This window comes from Podarcis pityusensis, assembly GCF_964106645.2.
Source record: "Podarcis pityusensis genome assembly, chromosome: 7".
Classification (NCBI taxonomy): domain Eukaryota; kingdom Metazoa; phylum Chordata; class Lepidosauria; order Squamata; family Lacertidae; genus Podarcis; species Podarcis pityusensis.
The window spans coordinates 28050698-28070242 of NC_138031.1; the positions used below are offsets into that span (position 1 = coordinate 28050698).

General features: G+C 40.1%; 1 protein-coding gene across 3 annotated transcripts in view; it reads left to right on the forward strand.

Moving 5' to 3' along the window:
* Positions 1 to 13414, forward strand: part of MMP16 (matrix metallopeptidase 16) — a 188700-nt gene extending 175286 nt beyond the window's left edge. For all 3 annotated transcript variants that reach the window (XM_081013433.1, XM_081013434.1, XM_081013435.1), the window contains one exon: positions 1300 to 13414. In XM_081013433.1, the coding sequence (XP_080869559.1) occupies positions 1300 to 1634 (335 nt within the window). In that variant the 3' untranslated portion in view covers positions 1635 to 13414. The remainder of the gene's footprint in view (positions 1 to 1299) is intronic.
* Positions 13415 to 19545: the final 6131 nt, after the last annotated feature.

Genomic DNA, 19545 nt, shown 5'->3' on the forward strand with positions numbered 1-19545 from the left:
GAAGGGCCATTCCGATTAACTTTTTTATTTTTCTTTGAGTATGTATATTGGGAACACATGATGACATTATGATAGGAACATATGAAGCTGCTGAGTCAGACAACTGGTCAATTTAGCTCAGTATCGTCCAGTGCTTTTTTCCCCTTAAAAAATGGGTTTTTTTACTCAAGAAAATCACCATTTTATAGTTCAAATCAGGAAAAATGAATACAGTAAATAGACAAAATTACAAAGTTTCACAAACTATTTAGGGGTATGCGTACCCCAGCGTACCCCCATAGAAAAAGCGTTGGTATTGTCTATGCAGATATGGGAACTGTATTTCCCAACTCTGCAGCTAGAATTTTGACCAAGTTTATTCAACAGACAAATTCTATTGAATATAAAAATTAAGGTTTATCTAATTTTGAAAACTTGTTTTCAATCTCAGTTTGGTACAGTAAAGTGTACTCAAGTCCACTCACAATAAAACCACAACTAAAATCCTAAAATACAAACCAACAATAAAATAGTTTTTTAAAAATCCCAGCAGGCCATATTAGGAGAATGCTTTCTGGAATAAATACCAGAAAAATGTATCAGAAGATGCCTAAATATATATTACAGTAGCATTTCACACAACCAAAGCTGAAAAGCATGTTTGATGACAAGTATGGGGTTTCTAAAGCTCTTTTCTATCATCCTTTCTATTTATCCACTAATCAGATGTTGTTGGGAGTTAATGTTCAGCCATGAGGTTTCTAAGTACTTGTCAGGTACAAGTTTTAAAATGCAGGGTGTAGCAAAGATATATTTTTTATTTCACAATGTTGGCAGAATCCTGTACGGTCAAACCTCAATTCCCGAATGCCCCTGTTATCTTACGTTTCGACTCCTGAACACCAAAAACCCGGAAGTAAGGTTTTCAAACATTTTTCGGAAGCTGAACATCCAACGCAGCTTCCACCTGAGTGCAAGAAGCTCTTGCAGCCAATTGGAAGCCACGCCTCAGTTGTCAGATGTTTTGGAATCCAAACGGGCTTCCGGAATGGATTACGTTAGACAATCGATGTTTGACTGTGCAGAATGGTGCAATGAAGATATGGGAGTTTTGAAGCAATTGTTACTGCAAATAAGGTATAGAGTAGCGAGGTCCTGTTGGGTGGATATTGGCAATGGCTGGATCCATTTTATTAATTTCTAAATGTCAGTTTTAATCCTGCTTGTTAACTCCAAAGTTTCAGTAGCTCCTTGTCTTTTGTTGACTTTGGACACGACGAAATTACAACTCATTGAAACATTCACACTTTTCTTCCTCAGGCTTCACGTATTTCTACAAAGGCAAAGAATACTGGAAATTCAACAACCAGATGCTCAAAGTAGAACCTGGATATCCCAGATCCATCCTAAAGGATTTTATGGGTTGTGATGGACCAGCAGACCGGGACAAAGACCGACACAGCCCTCAGGATGACGTAGACATTGTCATCAAACTGGACAACACAGCCAGCACTGTGAAAGCCATAGCCATTGTCATTCCCTGCATCCTGGCCCTGTGCCTCCTTGTCTTGGTTTACACTGTGTTCCAGTTCAAGAGGAAAGGAACACCCCGCCACATACTGTACTGCAAACGCTCTATGCAAGAGTGGGTGTGATGTAGGGGTATGTCTCTCTCTCTCTCTCTCCCTCTCTCTCTCCTAGGAGTTCGTGGTAACTTGAGATCAACCGAAGAGCTGTTATGCAGTTTCCTATCTAGGAGCAGGCATCTGTCCAGCCCCTCGACCAGGGCTGATCTTTAAAACCCAGGGGGCTGCCTGCACCCTGCACAGGAAGTAAGAGTTCACTCCAGTGGGAAGCTTCCATCGTACACAGTATCTGCCGTTCCTCCAGTTCTTTTGTCTTTCTTTGTCATTCGGTTCTAGCCTTTTTCCTCTCTGCACGCTCAGTACACCCAATGCAAAACTATCAGGATTTTTCCATAAAGAAGAGGAAATATTACAGCAAAAATATGGGAAAACAAGAAGCGTCTCCAGTGTCTCTGTTGGGGTTTTTTCTGTCCCCTTTGAAGCCTGCTCCCCTTTGAAAGAGTTTTGCGTGAGGTTTTAAAAAAAAAACAATAATAAAAAATGTAATCAATTTTTTTTTAAAAAAGAGAAAAGATAGAGCAACTATAACACAACAATCACAATGGAACTTTCAGGAAGTGTGAAGACCCAAAACAGCTTTGTCTCCAAAGAGGATTGCTTTCTGTCAGCTACGGATATAGTCCTATACTCCTACTCATAATTTTTGTTAAGTGGGAGACCAGGATGACACACAGGAATTCAGACTGTTTGGACAGCCATTTTCCAACAAATAAGGGGCCAAAATATCTGCAATATAGTAACAGCCTTAATGATACATTCATTTTGTGTTTTATACAGCTGTTCTGAGCTATGTCCTCAATGTTTTAACACATTTATATTCATTACTATATTCAGATAGTATCTTTTTTATTGATTGGTTTAGATTTTGTTGGTTTCCTGCCTCCTCCTCTTTTTTCTTTCTTTCTCCCCCCCCCCCCCCGAGCTGTACCAGGCCAGCAGCCCCAGACCTCCCACAGGTCTGTCAATAACACTTAATGTTGAAATCATAGCAGAATGCAGCAAGCCTGTGAAGTAGATTGCAGTGAACTAAAGTGACACTTAATGTTACAGAGAAACATAATGCTAGTATTAGGTTTGTGTAATCTGTGACCCTTTGAGAACTATAGGTTTTCAGAGTTTCAAGGGCTGTGAACATTAGCAGTCTGGAAATTATAGGAATGCACAGCTTAAAAAGACTCTGGGTTCTAAAACTTATTTCCTGTAATTTACGAGTTCCTTTGTAGGTGGTCCATAAACCATATCAGTTCTGCAAATCGTCTCCTTCCTTCCCTCTTAGCATCATTGACTTCTGTGTCTGCCTCTCCTCCTTCTAGTGACTTTATGCACTCTAGTTTCCATATGACGCGATATAGTACCATAACAAAACATGGCAGCTGAGACCAGTATGCCAGAAGTCATCATGATTGGCAGGTCACATGGCAGGTTGGTAGGTCTCTAAGTGGATTAGATACCACACAATTAGAATAACCTAAAATAAGATTACATTTTTAAAAAATGATTTGCTCACCCTGTTGATGGTGATATAACAGAAGCAAACAATATTAGATAATTATTATTATTATTTTAAAGCAATACATTGCAGCAGACAGAATACAAGTGGCTGCAAGTCTAGCTGGTCTTTGGTTTCTCAAGATGTGCTATGCCAATCCATTGCAGGAGTCCTCCCACATCTCTGTTGCTTCTTTTATCCAGTCTTCATTCCTCCATGCAATGGTAGCCACCAGTAACAAGGACCTGACATCCATTTATGCTATTGATAGTGTATATCCTAAATATTTTGTTTTCATTGCCACCACACACCAACAAACATGGCAATGTTTGCAATGTGTGACACCAATGTGTTGCCATGCGGATTCCCTTTCATTTTGCTACAGTGCTTTTACATGGGTATGGGCAGTGTAACAGCGAACCACAGTGGCTGAGACTGAAAAGCTGGAAGCGAGTAAGTCTCGAGACAGACAGCTGCGGTTTTTAGCAAGATGAAGGAAGTATGATAGAGGCAACGTTGGCTATGGGATGTATCTCTGTTCATTGTTTTTGCAGTCTCTGTAGTGCTGCAAAACCCATTGATTAGAAATGACAGCGGGGAAAAGAGAAATCACTTTCGACATCCCAAGAAACAATGCTCCTGTCATATCACCTTCAACTCTCATAAAAGCTTTTGTCTTTCTCCAGTCTGAGAGCAACAGGAACATGGGATTGATGATGGAATCAGGTGGAAGTCTCTTGTCCGACAACTAGCGTAGCGCTTGAGTTTGTGTTCTACTTAACTCTTGCGTTTTTAAACTGTATTGCAGGATTATTCTGCTTGCCTTGCATCATGTAGATATGCAGGTGCAGATAACAGTTCCAATGGAAACCAGAGAGCAAGGACTCTGGCGTTTCATGGTGCTGCCTCTCCCATTGCAAAGTTTTGCCAATCAGGCGTTTGCCTTAGTTCCCAAAGGGTCACAAGTCCTCTGGCATTTAGCTGTGCATTAAATCACTGACAGAACCAAGGGAGCACCAAAGCATTGTGTCATCATGTGTAATATTTGTGCTAACAGCAGTATTGTCATTTTCATGTGACCTGCAGGGCAGGTTATGTATCAATATTTTTTCCTAGAGAAAAGTCAGCAACTGACAGACCTCTTTTTATTGATTTTAGGAACTGCTTCTTGCAGTGACAGGCTTTTTACAGTCACTAGGCTGTGAACTTATTAAAGGTGTTCAGAAAGGATGCACCCCACATGTCAGATACCTGGCTTTTTATGAAAGCTGGGATTCCAGGGGAGTAGCTTTTGAAACAATGAACAGCTTGCCTTGAACTTTATTGATCTGTTGATTGTCATTACTGAGTTAAACATAGTCTTCTGTGGAAAAGAAAAGAAAAAAAACCTTTGCTGTCTGAATTTCCTTACAGTGTACTGTTTGATGTCTTTGCTCTTTGACCTTTAACTTGCAAACCGGCACAAACTCAGTGGGAAATCTGGTGTGGCTGATCTAATTTGGATTGGGACTAGGCTTTTACAACAAAAAGAGTCCTATCTATACATTGTCCAAACATTCACTTATTTTAGAGAAGGGAAATGGCTGTAATACATGGAGGAGCCCCCACCCCCAAGACTGGTGGAAACCAACAGGTAGCACCTGGCAGCGTTCTTGCTCAGCTCCCATGTATTTCACTGGGCAGTTGGTACAGGAAAATTTCCCTATGGAATGTGCCCAGTATTTGTAGCAGATAGTACCTAGATGGAACAGTTGCTATGTATACATGCACACTCTAAAAATGAACTGCAGTGGAAATGAGTTTCTGTTTAATTTTGGTTCAATTTTCTGTATAAAACCAATCCTTTCTGCAAATGACTCATTATAGATGATGACATTCTAAAACACACTAAAATACTTGAAAATGGCCACCATTGGCTTTTACGTCAAAGTTTTTTATACTAGACTCAAGACCGTTTGTTAGTGATTTCCTAATCCACCTTACTGAATCATTTTTTAGAGAGTGTAAGTATATATACACATTATTTTTTGGTAACAAATAGCTTGACTGCCTTGAATTTATATTTATATTGAGCATAGCATGAAGATTAGTATGCCTTTTTATTCAATTGAACATGATTTGGGGTTTTGCTTTGTTTTGAATGGAGGGTCTGTTTTATAATCATGTGAGGCATCCTATACAGCATTGCAAGGTATTGTTTTTCTCCGAGCATATATAGAAGTGTGGCTGGATAACAAAAATAAGGAGAAATGGGTTGCTTTGTAGCACATATGCAATGCCAGTAGCATTTTGGAGAGTCTTAGAGGTGCTGTTTGCAGTATCCTAAAGGCTGAGCCACTATGCAACCATTGCATTTCACCAGTATATCCATTTTAATTGTTGGTACAGGAGTACCTTGGTTGACCACATCTGCAAACATAGAGCAATCTGTGAAGTCCTCTGCTCCACCTCACTTTCTAAACATACCTATTAGCTGGCAAAACTATGAAGTGGTTCCTATTTTGCCTCAGGCAGAAATCTAGAAATCATGGTCTGTTACAGGCAAAAAAAGAACTTGTCCTTTTGTCCTGGTGTTGACCCTGGGATAACTGAAGCTAAAATGAGCTTAATTCAGATGTTTTAGTTTTGCTGTTGTTTTGCTGTAGGCGCTAGATTTTTATGTTACTGTAGCCCTGTCCAGTCATTCAAAGAATGTGTGAGGGCATAGAGTGTGTAGAAGGGCTGTGGGCCAACTTCACCCCCAATATCTTCATCTGCCTCATCCCTGCAGTCTAAAGGAGGGGGCAGGTTAGGTGCATTTGGCTGGACAAGATTAGAAGCCTTGCCATGATCAGGAGCCCTGCCTGCAATACCAGGTTCCTGATTCCAGGAGGCATCTGAGCACCTTTGGCTAAACACACTTAGAAGACCTTCTAGATCTTCCCTCTCATTCCTAGGAAGGCCAGGAATGGAGCCAGCAGGAACTTTGGGATAGGAACAGAGCACACAGCCGTGCACTCTCTACACACTTCCTGCTCACATTTGTTCTTTAAATACTTGGAAGGGCTTAGAAGAATCCAAAATATGGTGAGTGTTGGCATTCCCATGTAAACACTGGAGGTCCTAAACAATTGTTGTGACTGTCTTAAAAACTCAAGATTCCCTAGTGATTCCCTGTTGACAGCTGCCTGAATGTGATCGGCAGCTCTCACTTATATGTGTCTGAAAAGTGGAAGGACATTCACGGAATCGGTGCATGAATATCAATGTTCACTATATTTTGGATCTTCACTGTAGCCTATACGTTACATGAGTACGGTGCTTCAATTTATTTCTGTTCCCTCATTCACTTGAACATTTTGCTCTACTGTACTTTCAAAATCAATCTCATGGCAGGATAGAATTTCAGTACAGTGATTTCCTGGAAAGCAATGAAGAAGCTGAGCATGTTGCTGGTTGCTCTTTTTATAAGGTAATACAAATGTTTATATTTGGAGGATTTAACGTACAGTAATTATTATGCAGGAAGGTAAGTGTGATAATGTGCTGTGCTTGATATAAGGTACATCATGGTTATGTGAATGCTTAATAAGTTGATATATTTAAAAGTGCATTATATATTATATACAGAGAGAAGGTGAATTGAAAAAAAGTTTGGGCATGATTTTGCCATGCAGGTCAAAGTTGTATTAGCTTTTCTATTACAAATTTCTATTTTATGAAGCAATCATTTGATAGTTTCCCCCAGGATCTTGTACCCTATGTGTTCAAGCTGATTTTAGAAATTTGTGTGTCTTCACTTAAAAAGTTCAAAAATAAGAATGTGAATTTACCAGTTTAGACGTTGAATTCCAACAAGACTTTTTTTTTAAGTCACAATGCGGGGGGAAACTGATAATTGATTAGCATTTTGTCTGAAGTCCATCCAACCCTTTTCAAAGGCTGCTTTCTCGCTCATCTATTGGTGAGAACCTTAACATGATCTCTAATTTTAGCATGAAAAAACAGCATTGAATTTTGAATAAATGGGTCTGCCCAATTTTAGCATGAAAAAAACAGCATTGAATTTTGAATAAATGGCATCTGTTTTAAATAAAAACCAGAAAGAGTCCTGTGGCTCCTCAAAAGCAAACAAATTTGTTGTAGCAAGAGCATTCTGTAGGCAAGAGCCTACTTCATCAGATGCATGAAGTGGACAGTGAAAGCATGAGATTCATATCTATAATACATGGGATCAGTGGAGAGAAGCTGTTTTTAATAAGGCATCTGTAGTCACATTGTCACAGTCCACAATGTGGATCAGTGCAACGCAAAAATATAGATGTCATCAATCGATTGCAGTTTATCATTATGGTGTGTTGTGTAAATGGATAAATAGCACAATATTATTTGCCATAAACCAGGGGAAAAAATCTTTCTGGGTTAAACATTTATGGGGGAGGGGGGAATGAAATTTAAGTAAATACTTTTGTAGGTGATTACTTGGTATGCTGAATTGGAAGGAATATGATCTTGCTCCAAAGGAGCCCTTTCTAAGTCTCCCTGACTTAAACATAATATGCATTTTGTAACTTCTTGGTGATGTTTTTGAGGCAGGAGATGGTTTTAAGAAGCATATAAATGCAGCTAAACATAGAACAAAAGTCTATGAAAACACTAAACAATGCAATTAAGTTTAGTAATGAGATTCTCTTGTCTAACTTGGTTACTGAGATGATTAGCAGACCACTCACAATGGTGTTGTCTCACTCACCTACATGTGATCTGTGAACCTATGTAATATATATTTCTCCTCTTGTCTATTCAATCCATGAACATTATTGTGCAGCCCATTTCCATACTTCTTTATTGTACATGCTTATTTAGAAATCTCATTTATTCAATGCAGCTTACTCCCAAGTAAATGTACAGAGGAGTAAGACCTTAGTAACATCAAGCCCAATGTTAGGCAAAAGATTCCTGCATTGCAGGGCATTGGACTAAATGATTCTCATGGTCCCGCTACAATTCTATTATTCAGTATCTGATTTGGGGAAGCATATCCCTGCAACTATTCCACTGGCGACCATTTTAGTGTCCTGCATTTGGACGCTGGCCCTGCTAGTTCATGTTGAGCTGTGTGCTCATTTTATAATGAATACCTCTGCTTGTTTCCTGGTGCCACCATGCTGATCTTAATAAAATGCCAGCTTCAATATCTAACAAAGCATCTATTCTGGCTTGTTGGTAAGAACTCAGAAAATGGAAACCCTCGAGTGAGGTCTAAGTACTCATCATCTTGCAGATAGATGCTTGAACTGCATATATTGGAGGAAGAAAACGAGGTTGCCTGTTTATTTGAAAGGTTTGCTTGTAGCCTCCAATGTGTAACAGGTGCCTGTGGCTTTAGAAGATAACACAGCTGGCCAAACAATGCGGATTCTATAATCTGCTGCCCTCTTGTAAAACCAGTTGGTATACAGGTCAGCCAAACAGTAAGTGCAGCCAGAATAACAAGATGGGACCGATTGCCACCCAGCATTGTCTGATATAGCAAGTCAAATCTCTCTTACAAGACATGCCACTCCTGTTTGCCTTAGTTGTTTGTTTGTTTGTTTGTTTGTTTGTTTGTTTGTTTGTTTGTTTGTTTGTTTAGTTCTGGGGAAATAAAGACGTTGGGTGGTGTATTCAACAAGAAGGGGGAGACATCTACTTTTTCTTTTCTTTTCAACCCTTAGGCCTTATGTTTCTTACATGTCATATTGCACAGATGAAGGACTAGTGGACCCATGGCCAGCAGCATGTCGTATAAATAAAGTGCTGATTAGTTAGGTATTAACACGGAGGCCGAAAATGAGAGCAAAACGGATAAGGTTCATGTTCCCTTTTACACAAGCTTAAGGCAGGGACTTTAGAAGTGTGTGCAGTATTCCTACCCCTAAAACAGTTGTTGAAAGTGCCTCAATTAAGAACACAGTGCAGGCCTAAAAAATAATCTCTGTTGTCAAGGAGAAGCCTGCATCCATGCCACTTTCTCCAACCTGGTGCCCTCCAAATGTTTTGGATTATATTTTCCATCAGCCCAAGCAAGCACAACCATGCAGGCTAGGAATGATGGGGGTTGCAGTTCAAAACATCTCAAGGGCACCAGTTTGGCAAGGGCTTCATTAATACATAATCTTTGGACTGTGCCAGTATGCATATAAGCTATTGCTACAAAATGATCATGTGCAAGCCAGGAAGCCAGGGCGACAGCAGTGTCGTTATCATTTGAAATAACCTCATACGTGACTTTATTGTGGCAATTCCACCAACTACTGAACATACAAAGGAAATGGACCCGCTTCTCAGTAAGGCTCGTTGATTGTCATGGCAACCAATGACATATATGCCACTAGGTTTTGAGTAACTGTATTCACGTGCCCCGTTTGGAAAGCCTGTGGTCATGCTATTTTATTGCTGACATGGCCATGATTTCATTAATGAACCACATAACATACACACACCCCAACCTAATGTGTAAAGGGTGCCTGAAATAGATGGTGGAAGAGGGCCTGTCCCCATAATGAAATTATGGTTAGGAGGTTTGCAAAACGGATTCACATCTGTTTTAAGAGCTGCTGAGGAGGCTCTTCTCAAAGCTGTGTTCTTCAACCTTGGTTCCCCAGATGTTGTTCAGCTGAAACCCTTATAGCTAATGGTCAGGGGTGGTGGGAGCTCCAGTCCAACATTTGGAGATCCAGGGTTGAAGAAAACTGTCTTAAAGTACCTTCTACATGTGTCTTGTCAATGTGGAGCAGATGCTTGTCTGTTACGACATCTCACAGAAGTATAGTTGGTGCTGGTTCTGTTATCCTCTTGGCACCTGGTCAAAACTTACATGTTGGGCCTGGCGTTTTAGCTGTTTAGTCCTATTGTGTTTTACTTCCTCTTACAAAGCTGTTTAGATTGTGTTTTATGCTTTTATCTTTGGCAGTATGACAATTATTGGTCATATTTTATTCACTGCCCTGATACCCGATTGTGGTTTTTTGGGAGGAGGGAGAGGTAAAGATCTTTTAGTAAATAAACAAATGTGCCATTGTTATAGTGCCAGACCAAGTAATTATCCCGCTTGAAGCTGATCACCAAATGGCAACCTATTCACTAACCCTTCTAGGGCCAACACTTTAAAAATTCTGTACCATTTCGAACATCAATTCCTGTCCTCATCTATCCTCTAAGTACTGCTGTTTGAAACAGCCTGTACCACCATGCTGTATGGCAGGGCCAGTCCTGTGTTGTTGACAAGGCATGGCAAGAAGATAAAGCGGCTTTCACAGGAATCCTGGCACTTTAATCTTCATAGAAAAGTGCCGCTGCTGTCCAGCAATAGCACCTCAAGCGCTTTCTCTAAAAAGCTAAATAGGACTGAGAAGTCAGCTTTGGCAGAAAAGTGTCCCAAGCTTTCTAAGTTGTTATAGTCTCATGAAAGTTATCAAATAAAAATAAACATTTCCATGCTAAAATATTTATGTGGTTAAGGATATGGAAAACATCACACTCAATTAATTTTTTTGTAAGCCGCTTTGAAGTAGTTAAAAAACCAAAAACCATCAGCAGTATATAATTTTTAATGAAATAAATAAATAAATTCCCGAGATGTGGATGTGCTCTTCATTATACTTGTTTTCTATGTGAAACAGCGAGCTTCCAGCAGGGCAAAATGAACAATGTCAATCCAAGCGTATTGTATAGGCTTTGGAAAGTCCAGTGGACCAATCTATAAACCAGCTAAAATATACTGGGATATGATAATTAAGTCAACAGGGCTGAATCAACTACAAACAAAGGCCTCCGCTCCTTCATAAAATGGGCATTTTGCTTTTCTTCAAGCAATGTTTTTGGCCACCTAATAAAGATATTCAACTCGCCCCAAATAAAATTCTTCTTTGTGTGTGTATCTGCTTTGTCAGCTGCTGCTGCACATATTTGGTATACTCTCACTATTTGACTGGCATCTTTGTGCTTTCCGTTTAGATTGGATTAACACATGCATTATATCCTTTAACATCGAGCCCCCCCCCCATGGTGAGACATGTCTTTGACTTTTAATTTCATTCAGCCATTGACTTGCACCCCAACAAGAGAAAAATAAATAGCACCACCAGAAACCATTCCCTTCAATTAGAGTGTTTAAAGACAGCAGCTTGGTGATTTTCCCCTGCCTCCAAAGTGATGTAAAAGGCAGTCATATTGGCTTGGTGTTATTTTATGTGGGCCAGTGCTGGGTTGACATCATTGCATAGGCTTGGGTTACAACAAAATGAGCATTCATTTGCACAGGTGCCTTTCAGTTTTATTATTAAAAATGCTTGTTGTTGAGCCTTTCCTTTCGCTGTCCAAATGTTTGCTGCTTTGTAGAATTCCCTGTGGACAGTGTTTGTGTGCCTCCATCACACAGCTCTGATCACCCATCGTAATCACTTCGGCCTAATAAGAACTGAGTCTGGGATGCCCCTGTTTCTTTCCCCGCAGATAAGAGTCCTGAGATGGTGAGATAATCTCTCTGTGCCCTCTGTTAGTTTATCCTTATAGCTGCCAGCCTCTGCAGCTAAATAATTCCTCTCCAGCGCCCGTACTGTTTATTTGAACCCTGGAAGTTTCATAGATTTGCAGGAAGAGCTGCAGATCTTTAGATATTGGCAGTTTATTTTGTGGAATATGTGTACAGGAGCTATTTACAGGTGACCTATTTATTTCTTGTCATGGCTGAAGCATGATGGTAGCTTTTTTGTCATTTACATGACACGGCAGTTCAAGATTTCAGGGGATATGGGCATATTTTAGTATATGATTCAGAAAAGTGTTGTTGCTACCCATTCTCCTAAATTAAATGCTGGTTTACTGCCAGTCTGTTTGCTTACAATAAAAATTTAGTTGTTTCCACAGCATTATTCATATTTATTCAATGTCACTTGCCTTTTGCTGGAAATGATCTAGGAAACGATTTATATTCTGACCCTTGGCTGCCTTCCTGTATTTCAGCATCCACTGTTCCCAGTGCATGATGAGAAACCAATTTTTCTCCCACATCTGACCCTTTATATTTCTGCAACTGGTCTTTGGACAGATGTATGCTTGATTTCCTCCACCTCTATAGACCTAATCAAAACGTACAAGCAAATGTGTGCACCAAAAGACCGATGGCAATTTAAATGAAGTAAAATTCACATTGAGAGGAAGCAACAACAACAACAAAAAGAGAAGGGATAATCCTTTTCATACTGTTTCTCCATTCTATACTATGCTCCTAAATTGCTTTTCTCTGCAGAGTTCCAAATGTGTGTTTGACTTCCCAAATTGGGAGCCTATAGGGAGATACGAATCAGCAGGCAGGGGATTCCCAGTTGGTTTTGTGCTCCAGATAACCTCCAAAGTGGACTTTCTCTCCTATTAAAATAAATAGCCCCCAAGATTTTGTTACACATGTTGTCAGAAAATATTTAGTCAGGGTATTAGGCACAAGATGCTATCAAGAGACTTGAAGACCAATGAGAATTTTCTTTGTAACTCCAGTAAGATGTGGATTACATGCCCTGTGGAATTTAGCACATAGGGTTGTACATGCTATGGTTACAATGTGTTAGCACCGGGGAGCAGAAGTGTGTTCTGATATGTTCTGCTTATTATAAAATCAACGTATTAACTCCCCCCTTTTTTTTTGTTAAAAATCCTTTTCTTGACTCTGCACATACAAGGTCTACTCTTAAATTAAACCACATCTGGTTTTGAGTTACATGCCTTTAACCAGATAACATCTGAAAATGTCTTTTAGGTAGTCCTAAAAACAAGCCAGAATGGAAACTGCCTATCATGCCTAAATACTATATCAGAAACAACTCCTTTATACAGGCAGTTGTTGCTATGGTGGTCACACTGTATGAGATCCATCAAAACAGCAAGCTCTGTATACCTGTGTTAAGTTATTCGGTCTTACTTTCCCCCGCTTTTGCACATACATATTCTGTGCCAGAGTTTGGTTCACAGTGCTGCATGTAAGCAAAGAGACAGTGACAGCATTTTCCTATTTTCAGAGAGCTGATTTCTTTTACATTACTTTAATTTTATGTTACTGTACGACTCCCACAACATTCTTTGCATTAATAATATTTTTTAATAAATACCTTTTTTTTCCTTTCAAGTAGTTTCTATGGACAAACACAAAGCTTGTTTGTGTGCAAAACGAAGGCTGACTAAATGGTGCTAAAGTGTATATTGACTGTCAGATATAATCAGGCAAAAATTTGTGGTGCTTAGACAGATTTTTTTTCATTGTTTCTTTATTTTCTTGATCAATGCATTTAACAGTGTTTTATTATACACACATTCTTTTATTAGTAAATGAAGGCCTCATAGTGCACTATTAAATAAAACAAAAATGGGTTAACTAATCTATGTACCAGCTCACCAAGCTATTATCGTTTAACTCCTTATAATATTGCATAATTAAAGGTCAAGGGGTCATGATATTAATCTCATTGCTGTTCACTCATTACATGACTGAACATTTTTGAACAAAATACTTATGTTTACAATAGTATAATAACCCTTTGACTGCTGCGGCAACCTTTAACCACGAAATTAAAACGTCACATGCTAGAATTGTCTTTTTGGTTCTTGTCCTGGCAATCAAAGAGTTAAGGGCTGTGCAGTGATTTGTTTTCTATTTATTAATTTCTATTTATTTTTTTGTTTTCATTTGAGGAGGGGGGTCCGGGGTGGGGCAGTTCTCGTCTGCTGTAAGTGTCTTAACCAAGGGAAGGGTTAAAAATTGCTTTTTTTATACTATCTTATGTACTTACCATCATTTCATTGTGTTGTAATTAAAAAAAAACCTGTCAATAAATAAGAAAGCAGAAGCAGCGTTTCTTAAATCTGTCATGGTTTCATTTAGATTGTTGTCCAATTTGAACAGTGGGAAGCAAGCACCTTCTGCCATTTATCTGCTTCATACTTGGCGGAGGGGATACATATGGGTTGTGTGGAGGAACCTGCACACTGGAGGTCATGGCTCTGCTGATGAGAGGCATGAAACCTATCAAACGCTATTTGTCTCAAAATTGTTCTTCAGCCAACCTGGTGCCCTTCAGATGTTTTGGACTACAACTCCCACAATGACCGCTCCCCACATTAAATGCACCCTTTGTGTGGTCGCGCGCAGCCCCCTGGACCCTATGGCACCATTAGCACAGGCTTGGCTTCACCTTCCCCAGGTGGGATACCTGGAGGTCTCTGCCTACCTCAGCCAGTTGTCCAATCCCGTTTGGGGAGGCGTTGCCAAGGTGATCAGGCCAGGTAGGGGGAGGAACCACCCTCCCCACACAATAGGGGGAGGATCTTACCTGGGAATCGTCAGTTGGCTCCAGAGCTTTACCCACCTTCAGTTAAGACTTTTTTTGCAGGTTAACCTTTTCTCCACAGGTACGCAGGTGCTGCTACGTCAAGGTCGCTGTTGAAGGGCCGGAAAGGCATTCTCCTGCATTGGCAGGTTTGCCTTTCCTGTAGCAAAACGTCACAACTTTGGGGGTATTAGGCCTTGGGCGGAATCCTTTAGTCTATCTTCCCTAAATGGGGGTGGGCATGTAGCGGTGACCCACATCCCCCAGCGATACCAGAGTTCCCCGTTAAAGGGGTTGTTTGAGGGGAGGCTTTGGCCGTATGCCTAGAGGTCATCATTGCTCTCCCCTGCAACGGCGGCGTAATGGGGGCAGGCTCTCTCTGCTTGAACATATGTTCTCCAGAGCCAGTCCATCCTCCTCACACACTGGATAACCCTGATGTTCCCCAGATCCGTGGCGGGGGACTGGGAGGGATAAACGCCCAATGCCTGAGCCAAGGTCTACCCACATCTCAAACATAATAAAGTTGAGGCCAATTTTAATCCCATAGCATGTTGTCTTGAGTCGTTATTCCACATGGGGGGGCACCCAGGGTTTGGGGGACTCTGCCTGTCCACGCAAACAGCCGGTTGGGCCTGAAAGGAGTTAAAGTCCTAAACCAAGTTGTTGAAGGCTGTTCCACAGCATGGGACAGTAAATGCATTGCACTCAACACAGGTATATGGGAAGACTACCCCCCCCCCATTGTCTCGCTATAAGCTAAAGCTGTCATGAAAATGTTAAGGGCCACCAGCAGAGCCTGTAAAAAAAATCTTCCTACATGCTGTTGGCTGCTTAGATTAGGAGGTTTAGTTAGACAAACACATGGAATGCACAGCTTCTTTCCCCCCATGGCTCAGGGGAATAATTGAGCTGGACCAATGGAGTCCCTGGAGCCTTGAAAATTGCCAGCTGTGAGTACTAGCCTTTCTGTGTTAGAGCTGAGATTTGTGTTGAGGACAACAAACAGAAGGGTTTAAACTAATTTATTGTAACACAAGCAACATTACTAGTTCATTTAGAGCTCTAGAGGCAGAAATGAGGTTTTTCTCATAGAGTTATTTAAATAAAAAAACCTAATTGTAATTTATGAGGGAGTCTCGAATTGAACTCAGTTGAGTTTGCTTTTCAGGTAGTTGGAGGACTGAACTACATAGATGGCTTTCTGACTTTTCAAATGCTATTGGTGGAAGGCTAGAGATGTGCTAAAGTTTCAGTAAAACACAAAGAGAGAGAAATCACTTCTGCCACTCCAGCTCCACTTCCCGAATGGTGCCCCCATGCATATAAACTGGAAGTCAGAAGAAAATAACTACCTGAAGGATCAGATTATGAATAGCATATTTGCATGACTTCATGGATGCTCTTTGTTTATCTTTATAGAGCACTTCCACTTCTAGAATTCACATAAGAGTTACAGGGCAATTTTTACAGGAAGTGTAAAAGCAGATAAACTGAATGAAGGAAACGTATGACATGACTAGTGCCCAAATGTGTGGTCAGTGGTTAGCTTCTCTGTGAATGTAAATCGGTGTCAACCTCTGGCCTGTGAATCTATTTTTGATAGTGCATGTCTGCCCTTTTACTCAACTTTGAGTAAAACACAAACACAAACTATGCACTCTTCAACTCTTTGTATGATATTTGGAATTTGGGACACTGGCCTCAAGCTACTACTGATACAATTGGCCTAAGGGTCTCTTGAACTGCTAGACAGACTGGCAACTTTCCCAAAATAGCCTCCTTGAGAAAGGGTATTAGAAAGGCTCCCAGTGTGTGTGTGTGTGTGTGTGTGTGTGTGTGTGTGTGTGTTTTATTTGACACAGAGGTTTCAGTTTATTTTTTGCTTTCCTCAATATTTTCCTAATTTTAGGTGCTAGAGCAGGAAAAACCTTATCCCACATCTCATCAATCCCTACACTTAGAGCAGGATAACTTGGAAACAAACCATTAGAATAATTATGGACAAGTGTTGAAGACCCTTTTATAGCTTAGACATTACCTCTTGAAGGCACATCATGGATAATTTAATACACTCTTACCATGCAAATGCAAATACTGTAGCCATTGCTCATAGGGGAGTTGTTCCAGAGACTTGATAATTTGGGTTGTCCTTTTCTGAAACTTTTCTACAACAATCTTTTTGATGCAAGAAAACCAGAACTGCACACAGTATTCCGACTTTGAATGCACTGTAGACTTTATAATGGCCTTACAATATCGGCAATTTTATTTTCAATCCCTTTCCTAATGATCCCTTACATGTGATGTAACCTTTTCACAGCTGTCACACACTTCATTGGCATCTTCATCAAGCTATTCACTATGACTCCAAGCCCTCATTTATGGCTTTCTTGATTTGTGAAGAGCAGGCTAATATGGTCATCAGCATTGCTTCTTCCAGACATCTCTCTCTACTGTTTAATCAACCCCTGGCGATAAGTTATTTGTTTTCTGTGCATAAAGAACTAGACTTAAAACAGAAGAAAAGCTGTGCTGAAAGTCTAGCATCCTATTCTACAGTGGCCATCCAGGGGCTTCCAAGAAGCTGACAGAATATGAAAACAACAGTCTTTCCCCACTGAATCTCTCACACACGGTTACTCATACTGGCTGTGAACCCAGAGGTTCTACAGTCATCTTGCCTAATAGCCTGTCTTCCATGAATCCCCTTTCTGCATCACATATCCTACCAGGCTTTAATTAAGTACTGTGGGAAGGAAATCCATGTTAGCCATGCATCCGAATTATCCAACTCTGTTGCATGACCTGGATATATATCTTGAATCTTGATGAGGATGGGAATAAAAAGGTCATGATTATAGCAGGGTTTGGGGCCCAAGAGGACAATAAGCTTGCTTAAAAATACACAGAGAGCTGTTTAAGGCAATGGTTTGATGAGTTCAAAACTTAGAATTCACAGAAATCTGTACTCGAAGCAAAATGTAAACATTACACCATAATGAACAAATTATTCAGGAAGAATTTTTCCTCTGACTCCAACGAGGAAACAATTGCGCATTTGATGATTTCGGCAAAGGAAAGGTCTGGGATTGGAAGGACCAGTTTTTAAGTACTTTGGCAAGTCTAAAGTATTACACCTTGTTTAAATAGGCTTCATTAAGGAATGCTGATTGCCCTCAAATGTAAACATGCACACCAGTAGAGCCTAGGTACACCAGTTCCACAATGCTGACGGAAAAAAAATCTGGTAAGTCAATAGCTACTGGATACTGAAGATCAAATTCAGCTCAGTGTTATGAGAACATTGTAAATGAGGACCGTAAAAGCAAAAAAGTAAAAATGAAAAACTGGAACCTTCTTAATACCTTGTATGTCCATCAAGAGAAAAGAGAAACTTGAGGAGTAGGTGGAACTGCACATTCCAGTAAAGGGCTTGTCTCAGGAATGTGCTGTTTCAAGTCCTCCTCCCAGAGCTTTACATACTATGTAGAGGAAGTGACTCAAGCCCCTCTCCCCACAAACTAAACCTTCCTTTGATCGAAGTGGCAGCTTCAGCATCACTGAAGTGTCTTACTTAAAAAGCTGTTTCTAAACATTCAGTCGTATGTGAAACAAAAGGACAAATACTAGCATTCGAAATTTAAACTACTGTACTGAAATTATGGCAAATGCGATGGAATGATAGGAATGCGCATCCTTCTGTAGCCATCTTGAATCTGCAACCTGTATAAAGTTGAAAAGTTATGTCTTCTAAAGTAAGATAGACTGCACTCTAAACAATCATTATCTAATTCTGTTAAGTATCACTGTGAACAAAAGGCTGACTTCACACTTCACACAGCATAACCACTTAATTACATATCCCAGGAGGCTCTGGTTAACTATGATAATAAGATTTCAGCTTACTATCTGGCTCACTGCCACCTCCTTCTACTTAGTCAGTGCAGTGTACTGGGTGAGAATGTTGGACTAGGACTTGAGACACCAAGGTTCATATCCCCACTCAGCAATGAAACTCACTAGGTGACCTTGGGTGAGAATATCTCACTATTCTGATTCAGGGCATTGGATACTTATTTAAGCAGTCTTAACACAGCAGGGTTTACCCATAAGAACATGAGAAGTGTTTTTAACATTCCATATGCAGAGAAGGTGATACCTGGCCACCCTTCCTGATGTTATTCTAAAAGTGAATTGGAAACGAGATTTCCTTACAGCTTTGGCTGCTGACCTTTCAAAGAGACTCTGTAATGAATTTAATAACACTGGAGACTATGACTAGCATGAAATAAGTTGTGGTAACCAATGGATACTTTCACACTTAGAAACAAAGATATCCTATATTAGCATATGGCATAAGGCTCATTTGAGAGCAGTGGTTTGTAGTTATTAAAGACCTTTGCAAGCTGATTTCTGATTTTTGGAAGAAGGAGGCAAGGCAGCAGGTTTTGAGTAGCATCATTTTATCCCTGGGTTGGGAGAAGGAAATAATTGGTTATAATGATAACAATAAAATTAATAAATGGAAAGCAATCAACCCCTCTGGTCTGTTCTTGAGCAAAAAAACCCTGAAGAGTTTGTTCTGATGCTTTATATTTGCGCCAGTACTTAGAATGAAAGCAAGAGAATTTGTCTTTGTCAGCCAGCTACATATTATACAGAATAAAGCAGCAATGAAACAAGATTTTAAAAAAAAGTCTGTCCAAGGAAATAGCTGAAAATATCTAGCATTCATTTCTAGTTTCCCCTCATGTTGGCAGAAGGAATTCACTAAAAGAAATAGTTGTCACTTGTTTTGAAGCCTAGAATGAGAAATAATGAACACACTTATTGCAAGAGAAGCCATGTGCTGGTTTCTTAGATGTCTCCATTATAATACAGAAAAGTCCAACTGTTCCGATTATCAAAACATTCCTCCTTCCATTTAAACGCCTTAATTGTGAACTGGAGCTGTCAGAACTCTTTCCGTAATAGTTAAAAAGTGTCACTGGGGAAACAAGAAAGGAAAAGAGGATTAGGGTGAATGTGTTTGAACGAATGACTAGTCACCAAAGGAGGAGAGTACATCCTCAGAAAGTGTTTGCTTGCT